The sequence below is a fragment of the Paramormyrops kingsleyae genome, chromosome 12, assembly GCF_048594095.1.
Source record: "Paramormyrops kingsleyae isolate MSU_618 chromosome 12, PKINGS_0.4, whole genome shotgun sequence".
NCBI lineage: Eukaryota > Metazoa > Chordata > Actinopteri > Osteoglossiformes > Mormyridae > Paramormyrops > Paramormyrops kingsleyae.
In genome coordinates, this window is record NC_132808.1 from 25,554,753 (window position 1) to 25,567,477 (window position 12,725).

A 12,725-nucleotide genomic window follows, 5' to 3' on the forward strand; every position below is an offset into this window, starting at 1 on the left:
AAAAGAAATATGCCCTACATCATGCAGCTGGTATCAGAAGACTTTCTGCGGATGTATAGACTATATGGAGCCTTGTGGTATGCTGGTATCTAAACAGTTAACACTGAAAATTCAGCTGTTATTTGGTGTTGTATAATGTTTTACTATGCAGCGATATGGACGATGAAACTGTCTAAAGTTCAGCTGAGATCATTCCATGCCAACAAATGTAAATACTGTCGCCCTGGATTAAGTTGTAGTAGTAACTAACAGCATTTTAATAGAATGGCAGTTGTTTTTGGGTTGTCTGCCCTTGGAATTACTGCTGCAACAATTTTTGTTGTTCTTCTAATTTTTCTCATATGCCAGCCTATTAGAGAATATATATTGAAATGGATTGAAATGAAACCCATACCTGGATTGGAAGGTGCTTACCCAATCCTGGGAAATGCACTTAATTTCAAGTCAAATGCTGCAGGTAAGAGTTATTTAAAGACTAATTTGATGTAATATTTTAGGTGAGCATTGATGTGTACATGGACGTGTGGCATGTCACCTCTCAAAGTCTGCAGGTATTTGTTTGTGGCATGTGAAAAACATAGCAAGTGTCTTTTAGATACTGTGCAGTGATCATTTTTATTATTTTATTAATTTTTTTTAGACTTCTTCTGTCAGGTGATTGAAGGGACAGATAAATTCAGACATTTACCACTACTGAAGATCTGGGTAGGACCCATGCCTTTCATTGCCTTGTACCATGCAGAGACAGTTGAGGTAAGTAGAGTACAGCATGTCTACTCTTGTAGCTCTTTAGAGTGGAAGGGTGTTACGACCAGTAGAAACCAGTATAATTTTCACCCAAGCAAAACTTCAGAGTATTAATATTCTGGTGTTTAATGCCACCATTAAACTTACTGCTCTCTTGCTCACTGGGGGCTTTGGGGAGGGATAATGTAAAGCACTTTGGGACATTGTAATGTTGTGAAAATGTGCTATACAAATAAAACTGAATTGAACTGAACTGTCAATTCAGTGTTCAGGAAATATAGTGCACATTTCCTGCCATTAATTTAACTTAGTATTCCAGATTTAAATGTAGCATCAATGCTTAACTGAGCTCTTTATAGGGCTATTTTTTTCTCAGTTGGTATTGAACAACCCCAGGCATATGGACAAATCCTACAGCTACAGGTTCCTACACCCTTGGCTTGGCACTGGTTTGCTTACCAGGTTTGTTGTACTTTTCATACCATTGAAACAACAATATACCATTGAAACAAGTCACCATAGAAAAGAATTGGTGTAAGTAAGAGTAAACCTTTCTTCATCTGGTGAGCATGAGTTACACTCTGTCAGGTACAGCCACCTTAAGTAACATGATTTCCATAAAAACTTCATTCCACCACAATCAGTCGTTTCACGTTATAAACCGTTTTCCCAAACATTCCCTATAGCATGTCAGCATGTTCCCAGTTAATGTCTGGTAGTAACACTAAAAGGTACGAATGAGAGAGAAGAACCTCCAAGATCCAGGTCTGAGCAAGTTAGCTGAAGTCTTCACCACTCAAAAGATAGACTTGTCTCCTGCTGCAATGTGTGTTCTGCAGTATAGATACTTAGGCAACGCTTTTTAGAAAAGTATTTCTGAAAAGTTAAATACGCATAAATTTATGTTTGGCAACGTTAGGGCAGAGTAGGGCCTTCAGCCCCAATTCTTCCGGGGGCACTGTCTGTTCTTGCTCTCTGATCCTCACTTGTACATCACTTTTATGTTTGCTAAAGTAATCGGCTGAACCAACATGACTAAGGCTTTTCATGTCCCCTTCATGCAGCACCGGTGAAAAATGGCGTCGGCGTCGGAAGATGCTGACACCCACCTTTCACTTCTCCATCCTGGCCGAGTTTCTCGAGGTGATGAACGAACAGGCAGAAATCTTAATTAAAAAACTGGAGAAGCATGCTGGTCAAGGGCCTTTTGACTGCTTTCGCTTCATCACTCTCTGTGCACTCGACATCATATGTGGTGAGTATTTGTCATAAATTACCTGGCGTTTAAGCAAACTTTCATAAATGTGGAAGACATAGCTTTAGAAAGAATAAAGTGTGACATTCAGATACAGACACAAACAATTTCAAATGACACTTGATTATATGTCAATAACAGGGAACGTGATAATACTTTGAAGAGCATCTAAGCAGAATGACTACAGGAACACATCAGTAAGTCAACAAAAAGATACTTATTTTTACTTATTTTATGTTTTTTTTCCAGAAACTGCAATGGGTAAGAAAATAGATGCACAGCATAACTCTGACTCTGAATATGTCCAAAGTGTGTACAAGTAAGTGATATTTTAAAGAAACAGATAATGACCTTGCAGTAAGCTGGTGTCTGGGCTCTGCATCTGTGGAGTTTGCATGTTCTTCCTCTGTGTGGGTTCCGCTCTGCATCTGTGGAGCTTGCATGTTCTCCCTCTGTGTGGGTTCCGCTCTGCATCTTTGGAGCTTGCATGTTCTCCCTCTGTGTGGGTTCCGCTCTGCATCTGTGGAGGTTGCATGTTCTCCCTCTGTGTGGGTTCCGCTCTGCATCTGTGGAGGTTGCATGTTCTCCCTCTGTGTGGGTTCCGCTCTGCATCTGTGGAGGTTCCATGTTCTCCCTCTGTGTGGGTTCTGCTCTGCATCTGTGGAGGTTGCATGTTCTCCCTCTGTTTGGGTTCCGCTCTGCATCTGTGGAGGTTGCATGTTCTCCCTCTGTGTGGGTTCCGCTCTGCATCTGTGGAGGTTGCATGTCCTCACAATCCACAGACATGTACTTAGGTGAGCTGGTGACTTTACATTGCCCTCCATGAGAATCTATAGCCTTCTGGTAGACTAGCATTCTATTTAAAGGGGCCAGTTCCTTATGTTTCCAGGTATAGGCTCCAGGGCTGAAGATCGATGTATAGAATATTACCTTAACTACAAACTCATAACATGGATTTTTCTGCATTTTAAAGTAACAACATTGATTTGAGTAATACAATAACAGAACAGTTACCCATTAAATATGTAGGTTATGGTTCGAATTCAGTATTTTTCCTGTACATTCCATTTTCCTAACACTGTTTAATACAGTGGATAATACTGTATAAGCTAGGGGTGGACTGCATACATTTCCACTGTATACATTTCCACTCCACTATGGTATGATTCTGAACTTGGTTCAATGCTTGTTTGCTTGTTTATTTGCTTGTTTGTTTGTTAATATTCCTCGATCTGCCTGATGCACACATGTGTATGAACACACACACACACACACACACACACACAAGCACACGAACAGACACAAACAGGCACACGCTGCCAGAGCTACATCAAGAACATCAATATGCTATTTTGTGGGGGTGTGGTGGGGTGGGGAGGCTGTTAAAGGAGGTCTATCTTGTTCATTTTCACTGTTCATAATTATTTTTTTGTGGTCTACTAGAATAGTTTTACATGTCTCAGAGTTCTAAAAACACATATTTTTCTCATACAGAACATCGCTATACATCCTTAGTCTGAAATGCCCTGTTAGAGCTTTAAGCCACACCCCTGGTGAGCCCAGTGTGCTCTGATTGGTCAGCTTGCCTCACACATTCTGCCCCTGTCTTACAGTCTGTAGACAGATGCTTTACAGATAGGCAGCCAATGAGAACTGTGTTCAGTGTGACAGTGTGTGTCACAGAAGTAAGGGCTGGAATTCCAAGGTGTTTCAGGCAGATTAGAGAAGAGTACTGTCTGTGGTCAGAGTTATTCCCTTTGGCGTGTACTTTGGGCTTTAAAATGTCACAGACCATTTACCTGCACATAAATAATCAATAGGGTGTATTTCCCACAAAGCATCAACACATCATCTCACAGCATTAAGATCTGCGGTGCCTCTTGGTGCTACATAATCGTATAAGCAATGCCTCCTAATGTCTTACATTCTTTATACATCACTCATAAAAGACTATTCTTTTGAAGGATGAGTGACATCATAACTCGTAGACAGAGAGCACCTTGGTTTTGGCCTGATTTTATCTACAATTTGCTTGGGGAGGGAAAGGAACACACGAAGAGACTGAAAATTCTCCACTCATTCACTGAAGGTGTAAGTAATCCGCACGCCGTCCACGATAGAACAGCGAAAAGGCGTCTTGCAAGCCAGCTTAATGCTGTGAAATATTAGGGCAGCATCTGATTCATAGGCTCAAGAGATAACAAGTCAGTGAAATAAATTCTTTATTGTGCAGGTTATTCGAGAGAGAACGGAGCATACGGACAATACAGAATCTGACGGTGAATCTGATCGAGGTACAAAGAAACGAAGGGCCTTCTTGGATATGCTTCTGCGAGCCACTGATGAGGATGGAAACTACCTGAGTCACAGCGATATCAAAGAGGAGGTGGACACTTTCATGTTTGAGGTATAAAAGTCATGAAATGCACTAAACAGAAAAATTACCTCATTAGGCAATTGTTTATATTTAATGACGTTTAAAATATACACCTGTGTGTGTGGGAGATTGTGTGTGACAATGAATGCTGGTAAAATTTGGTGTGCATGCTCATTATTATTGATTTTGGTTTGATGTTCTGTGTCAGGGTCATGACACTACAGCCGCATCCATGAACTGGGCTCTTCACTTATTGGGCTCTCATCAAGAGATTCAGAGGAAAGTCCTGCAGGAGCTCACAGAAGTGTTTGGTAACTGTGACAATGTTTATAATCCAGTGCACTGTAATACTGCGATCTGATGAAAGCAATCCATTGGCACGAACAGTTTGTCACTTTGCTGATTCATGTTGAATTATTATTATATGTGCAACATTTTGAGTAGTCCAGGCTGTCTATGTGCAGCCTCTAAATTGTTCCGGTTGTATATTGTCCTGCATTCCTCAGGTGCATCACAGAGGACAGTCAACACAGACGACCTAAGGAAGTTACGCTATCTGGAGTGTGTAATCAAGGAGTCCCTGCGTCTCTTTCCCTCCGTGCCCTTGTTTGCACGCAACATATGCGAAGAATGTCAGATCAGTATGTGCCAACTGACTGTGAGACTGTTGATGAGAAATGTTACATGAGTCAGATCACAGAAATGCTTGTTATAATATAAAATAAAATGACAAATACCTCCCAACACAATCTACCCAGATAACATCATGTGAAGTTCTAAATTGCTTAAATAAAGATGTCTTTTTCTCAACACGAGAAAAATAACTGCAGTACAACTAAAGTAGAATGACACAATGGCTTTTATATTCTATCATGTATTTTGGGGGTCTCCTTCATGCATTATGTACATTATAAAATGTTATTTCCAAATTCCACCTGCGTTGATGTGGCTGGATTAGTCTTTATTCTGAGTGATGTCCACGCTTGTTTGTAGTATTTTCCCAGGGTTTTTCTTTATATACTGTTGCTTGTCTATTGTTTTGATTGACTTTTTAACCAATATCTTTGTGTAGATGGCTTCAAGGTGCCCAAAGGAGTGAATGCCATCATCATACCATATGCATTGCACCGTGATCCCCGATATTTTCCTGATCCTGAAGAGTTCCGCCCAGAACGCTTCCTGCCTGAACATTCTGCTGGCCGACATCCTTATGCTTTCATTCCCTTCTCCGCAGGATTGAGAAACTGTATAGGTGTGTAAAATTTATATTAGTCTGCTTTCAGTTCTAACATCTTTAAAGCATTTGAGACTAACACAAGTACTCCATTTAGATTTAACAGCACTGCACATTTTGGTTCACAAAACAAGCAACTTAATGATGAAAAAGACATTTTAAATTAATAACCCAACAGAGGCTGAGATGGGTCTCATCCTAGTTTTGTAATAATGATTTTGAAAGTATTTGGTATCTAGAATGGATTATTCAATTAGTATCTGATATAGAGACACATGAGAAAGTGTCTAATTAGCATCAGAATCCTTTTTATTAGCCAAGTATGTTTCCATAAAAGAAATTTGCCTTGGTGGTGCTTTTACAAGACGTTACAAAGAACATTCAATGTTTAGCACGGCATGGGTAGTATAACAATGATATGATAATGTGTATTGTTTTGATTGACTTTTTAAACCGTGTCTTTGTGTAGATGGCTTCAAGGTGCCCAAATGAGTGAATGCGATCATAAGTTTAATAGGAATTGCTGCCTTAAGCAGACAGAGATATAAACACATCATTAGGTCATTTGCATGAACCACTCTAGAATCTGAGCATTATTTATGGTCATCCATGAACTTCAGAACTTATTACAGTATCTTTTTACATAGTATCCAATAGTTCTTGGTCATTTTTAACCACATTGGCAACTGAATTTAGCATACACTATCTTGCCAAAAGTATTGGGACACCTGTCTTTACACACACACAAACTTTAATGACATCCCATTCTTAATACATAGGCTTTAATATAGAGTTGGCCCACCCTTTGCATCTATAACAGATTCAACTCTTCTGGGATGGCTGTCCACAAGGTTTAGGAGTGTGTTTATGGGTATTTTTTACTATTCTACCAGGGGAGCATTTGTGAGGTCAGGCATTAATGTTGCACGAGAAGGCAAAATTTACACTTGGTACAAAGCAGTCAGATAAGTACTGTTCTCCTGGCAACCATCAAACACAGACTCGCCCATCGGATTGCGGCAGAGAAGCATGATTCCACTGCACGTGGAAGCACGTGTCCACTGCTCTGGAGTGGCGTGCTTTACACCACTGCATCTGACACTTTGCAGTGCACTTTGTGATGTAAGGCTTGGATGCAGCTGCTTAGCCATGGAAACTCATTCCATGAAGTTCTCTACACACTGTTCTTGAGCTAATCTGAAGGCCACATGAAGTTTGGAGGTCTGTAGCTATTGACTATGCAGACAGTTGGCAACTTCTGAACACTGCATGCATTGTCCTCAGCATGCGTTGTCCCCTCTCTCTGATTTTACGTGGCCTACCGCTTCGTGGCTGAGTTGCTGTTGTTCCCAGTTGCTTCCTCTTTGTTATAATACCACTAACAGTTGACTCTGGAATATTTAGTGGCAAAGAAATTTCACAAATGGATTTATTGCACAGGTGGCATCCTATCAAGTATCAAGGTACCACGCTTGAATTTACTGAGCTCTTGAGAGAGACCCATTCTTTCGCAGATGTTTGTAGAAGCAGCCTGCATGCCTAGGTGCTTGATTTTATACACCTGTGGCTATGGAAATGATTGGAACTGCAATCAATGATTTGCAGGGGTCTCCCAATATAGTGTATGAAAGCAAATTGCAATAATCTGTACTTGTGCATCGGGCAGGTCAACGCTTTGCCATGATGGAGGAGAAAGTCATTCTGGCATGGGTACTGCGGAACTTCCACGTGGAGTCCTTTCAGAAGCGAGAGGACCTGCGACCATTAGGAGACCTGATTCTAAGGCCCGAGCAGGGCATCTGGATCAGACTACAGAGAAGGGTTCATTAGACCCAGCTAGATGGGTCTTAAACCTTGCTTTTGATATGATGTATAGTGTATAATCTTAAATAATTTTCAAATCAGTTTTCTCACCACTATCTTTCTTAGCAAATGTGCTATTTTCAATCAAGTTCTTTCATATGTGTGATTCCCCAGTAGTGGAATGAGCTGCCAAACCACATCTGGTCATCAGAGTCCCACTCAACCTTCAAGAAATGCCTTCAGCCCCATTTGTTCCTGGAATCCCTCTACTGGACTGATACCTCTCTGTGTTCCCTGAATGCTTTTAATGGTGTCCTTCATGATCATTTGATAGTTTTATTTGATTCTTGCTTTGTTAGTAAGTGTTGTGTAGGTCCTGCTCCAATACTGCTGACACTTGTAACTGCACATTAATTGGAAGCTCAGTCTAGCTGCATTTTTACCTGAAATATGACAAGACATATGGTAGCATTGTCATAATTGTCTCACATGTATGTTGCTTTGGACAAAAGTGTCTGGTAAAAACATTTAAGTGGGAAATTCATTCCTCCTCATTCATTGGCCATTGCATGAAAATGTTATTTAAATCAGGGAATTGTGAATGCTGAGAATTAGATAAAATAAATTCCATCCAAATAAGTATAATGAGAGTATTTTCATCAAAGTGTGATAAATGACAAATGACTCTTGGCTACCATGTAAATGGCATTCTTTTTGAATGTCCAGTCGTCTGTCTGGTTCTCCAGATTTCCCAGTGACATATTCCTTGTTGTGCTGACTATGCCCCCCCCCTTTTTAATTTAATCTTTTCCAAACACCTTCTGCACTGTGGCTCTTATTATTTACTTGGGCTTTGCATGAAAGTTCAGGCTCGATTTGACCATGAATCCACTTGATTTTTTTATCTTACAGTCTTGCAAAATCATGTCCAGCACCAAACTTCAAAGATGTCAGTAGTCTTCCTGTCCTGCATCTTCATTGTTCAGTTTTTACAATCATAAAGAGTCAGAAAATACTGCACTTTTACACTTTTTTCCAGGGGAAGCCCTACATGGAAGCTGAAGCTGCAGACCACATAACTTAATCATTAAAGCGCATGAACCACACTTAGGGGCTCAGCTAGAATTTCTAGGCTCCCTGACAAAATGACATCTTGGACCCTCACCCAATTTTATGTATAATATTATGTACCCAAAGGCCACTATACAGTGCCGGGCATCCTAAATCTGCCAAGGTATCCATGCCCCAACTGCGCCCTTGTCATAATTCTTGTAGGGAAAACTGAAAGGCAGATGATTGTGAGGGATGAGGTTAATCCAAAAGATGCTCTAACATAACTAAAAACTAACATTTTTAACATTTATTTTACAGAACTGGTCCCCTGTATAAGAGGTGAGAGATATTTAAATATTTTACGCAACAGCAGGTCAAGCAAGCTGAGCCTGTAGACCTTCTGGACATTGTATACAAGATCAGAACTTGCGGCACATGTCCATCAGTACCAGCGGATGTCACAGTACATAGTCCCCAGTGGCCCCCAAATCCCTCTCCCCACTCAACTCGGACAGGTCACGTAGATGTGAGGTCTGCAGTTTACAAAGGTGAGCAGGGACATTGTGAGGCTGACTAATAGTGAGGGGGATGCTGGTTGTTCCGTGTAAACAAAACACATAATATTGTTACACAATTGGGTCTATTAGAAATTTTTTGCTGAGCCTGAAAAAGAATTACAATTTCTACAGGAATACTAGTCAGAGGTCGCATAGATGTGTTTACTGTTGCAGACCCATATATCACCATGTAATCCATTATAATTTGAATCCATGTGAGAGCCTTGTGGTCAGTCTCAGTCTGGATCAAACTCTCTACCTGAGAGATAGCACTTTAGACTTACAAGGCCTGACTTGTCCTCCTTTCTGTAGGTACCCCTATTATGTACTACTCCCTTAAGCTATTCACACTTTGACATTGAGGGTCAGTCATGCTTGATTACCATCCTTCAGAACACTCTCCAGGTTGTGCAGGTAGTCCTCCCTGGTGCTATTATAGATCAACATGTCATCTAGGCAAACCTCATGGCCATGTAGCAACTCATCCATGAGGCATAGCATGTGCCATGCAACTCAGAAGGCATTACAATTAATTGGAATAACCCCAGTGATTTTTATAAGCAGTAAAGGCTCCAGATGTTTTCCTAAAGGGTCCTGCTAATAAAATTTATAGAGGCCTAATATAGTGATAAAATGTGTAGAGCCGATCCTTTCTAGTAGGTCATAGAGTGCAGTGGTCCTGAAGTTTCTGAGAGTTGATCTTTTGTTTAAAGCAGCATTCAGGAGAGCAATGTAGAAATACTTTATTGTCTGCTTGTATGAATATATGAATGAAATATAAAATATATTAGCTTGTTGTCTAAGGAGAATTACACCAAATGATAACAGACAGGGGTTGGACTGATGCCCATGCACTCTGTTACTTGAGTCTGAGTTTAGATAGATAGATAGATAGATAGATAGATAGATAGATAGATAGATAGATAGATAGTATTGATTCCAGAGTTATGCTATCCTACACCTGACCAGTAGAAAATGGCTTTCCCCAATCTTGCTATTGTTGTTCATATTGCAGCCATTGTTGTCCCAAGTGTCTTCATTCATTTCCATTTCACCATTCTTTTCAGCTGCTCTGCTGCCTGGGAATCACATTACATACAAACATGTAAAATCAGTTTTATAAATAACTGAAAACAGATTTACAGTATAAAATGCATATGGGTATGTTGAGGCAGATAGGAAGGGGGCTCGTCGTACCTTAATGTGAAAATGGTGCTGTTGTTAGTCAGTGGTATTGTGCTATATGGTGGTATTGTTGGTAGTTACTGGTATTGTGCTATATGGTGGTATTGTTGATACTGTATATGGTGGTATTGTTGGTAGTTACTGGTATTGTGCTATATGGTGGTATTGTACTATATGGTGGTATTGTTGGTAGTTACTGGTATTGTGCTATATGGTGGTATTGTTGGTAGTTACTGGTATTGTGCTATATGGTGGTATTGTGCTATATGGTGGTATTGTTGGTAGTTACTGGTATTGTGCTATATGGTGGTATTGTTGGTAGTTACTGATGTTATACTGTATAGAGAGAATGGGAACGTCACCCATCCTGGATTATTATGTGTCAATTGGTTTGAGTTTGCAAAACTATTTACCTTCTTTTCCCTGATCTCCTTCAGCCTCACTTGCCTTCATCCTCTTCTTTGTTCTTTTCTTCATTCTCCTCTCTTTCTTCTTCTTCTTGTTGATTATCTTCTGCTCTTCCTCCATCTTCATCTTCTTGTCCATCTTCTTCATCCTCCTCCTCCTCCTCCTCCTCCTCACGGTCTTCCTCATCATCTTCATCCTCTTCATCATCTTCTTCATTGTCCTCTTCTTCATCTTCCTCAGTTTGGCCTTCACCATCTTTTTCCCCATCACCATCTTTATCCTTGTCTCCTCTGCCTGTGTTTTCTTTTTCTTCATTATTGTCTTCTTTATTTCCTTCTTCTTCCTCTTTTTCACCATATCTTTCTGCCCCTACATCTTCCTCCTCTTTATTTTCCTCTTCATCTCCTTCTTCATTTCCCTCTTCTTCCATTTCACCATGTTCACCTTCACCTCCTTCTTCCTCTTTCCTGTCTCCCTCTTGCTTACCTCCCTCTTCTTCCCCAGTTTTACTGGATTCATCTTTTATTTCCTCATCCTCTTTCCCTTCACTTTCTTCCTGCTCATCATTGACTCTTTCAGATTCATCTTCACTGCCATTCTTCAATTTGCGGGAATCATTCTACAGAAGTAAAGGTTAGGGTTAGTGTCCCTTCTTAAACAAACCAGAGTTACGATACTTTAAATATTAACAGCTTTCAAAGCTATTAGTAACAACAACTTAAGAGACATAAGGAAAAGTTACATCTTCTGTAATGTTCTTCTCCCTCTCGGATGAGTCACTGTTTTCCTGCAGAAATAACAAGAAGACTCTTAACTGGTGCTATTGTTAGTAGTTACTGGTATTGTTACCCTAAAACATTTTACTTTCCAAAAGTAACTGGAAAATATTTCTAACACTATATTCATGCCACAAAACCATATTAAACAATATAGAAGAAACAGGGCTACTAAATTCTGAATCAAATATTTACAGAAAGCTCTTTTTTCAGTGTAATTAAAAGGGAAACGTAATATTTCAGGTGAAACATAAAAACAAGCTTACATACAATTTATGTCACTCCAGCCCCCCATAAAACCCCCTCATCGGTCCGTAGAAATATCAGAATCTTTTTTTTTTGCTAAGTATAGAAAAGTACACAGAATTTCTTTTGGTGCAGGTGGTATCACGACATAAACAAAACACACATACAAATAAACATTTAAAAGTAAAGATATAAGGATTTTTTTTTCCTTTTTTTTTACAGGAGATATGCAATGCTGAGTCAAGCATATGGACAATATAAATAAATAAATACATAGATAATGGATGGATTTAATGTGCAAAGAGCTCAGGTACAGTGCAGATGAGTTCAATTACTTACTAATATGTATATAACAGTAAGAATTTTTAGTATATAATGTATATACATATACATACCTGTCTGCTTTCCAAACAATCTGATCTGGCTATCCGTTGCCGTTGCGCCTACAAACATCATAAAACAATTAAACATTGAATTCATTTGCAAGTACTTCTACATGTCATCACTCAGCGCTAAAAATGGCAAACATACGTACTGGTAAGGCGTAAGTTGCTGCCAAAAGGCTGATGCAGAGTAAAGCAACCTTCATTTTGTAGCAGTCGGCCTGGAGATTAATCAACAAATGGTTTTGTATATGTCACAATCATTAATATCAATCAGTACCAAAAACTGAACACAACAGAATAAATAAATCTGGTCATGCAGGTCCTTCGCTCCCTATTGAAATGGATGCGTAGTGTCATTATTTCATTTAGCAGTGTTATAACTATAACACTAAACCATAATGAATTTAGAATGTATATTTTATTTCTCAATGCCAAATATGAAAGTTTATATAAATATCTTAGCATTGGACTTACCTTAATGTATAGAGACAAAAAACATCAACCAAAGAATTCCTTTTCAAGCTCAGAATTCAGTGAAACCCTAACCCCATGGCACAATTTAATATAAACAGGGCCCATGTTTGATTCCACCAATAGGAAGAGAGGCAGAGAGACAGAGCGTTGCTCTAATCGGCTAAGTCACCAAACTCCAGAGTGTGAAGTGCAAGCAGAGGTACACCACACAGCTGCTGTGGTCA

At 39.6% G+C, this 12,725-nt stretch overlaps 2 protein-coding genes across 2 annotated transcripts; one reads left to right on the forward strand and one right to left on the reverse strand.

Moving 5' to 3' along the window:
* The first annotated feature begins 193 nt into the window (after window positions 1-193).
* LOC111859276 (cytochrome P450 4V2-like) lies at window positions 194-8,061 on the forward strand. Its single transcript, XM_023841805.2, has 11 exons — window positions 194-457; window positions 641-753; window positions 1,124-1,209; window positions 1,812-2,002; window positions 2,252-2,321; window positions 3,967-4,093; window positions 4,236-4,409; window positions 4,588-4,690; window positions 4,886-5,020; window positions 5,452-5,631; window positions 7,280-8,061. Exons 1-11 carry the CDS (start codon window positions 265-267, stop codon window positions 7,441-7,443), a joined length of 1,536 nt encoding a protein of 511 aa, XP_023697573.2. The 5' UTR covers window positions 194-264; the 3' UTR covers window positions 7,444-8,061.
* Window positions 8,062-9,801: 1,740 nt separating this feature from the next.
* On the reverse strand, window positions 9,802-12,613 carry LOC140593538 (uncharacterized). The gene is made up of 6 exons (XM_072718454.1): window positions 12,502-12,613; window positions 12,177-12,245; window positions 12,037-12,084; window positions 11,362-11,406; window positions 10,625-11,238; window positions 9,802-10,105 (listed from the first exon to the last, which is right to left on the reverse strand). Exons 2-5 carry the CDS (start codon window positions 12,228-12,230, stop codon window positions 10,651-10,653), a joined length of 735 nt encoding a protein of 244 aa, XP_072574555.1. The 5' UTR covers window positions 12,231-12,245; window positions 12,502-12,613; the 3' UTR covers window positions 9,802-10,105; window positions 10,625-10,650.
* Between the last annotated feature and the right edge of the window lie 112 nt (window positions 12,614-12,725).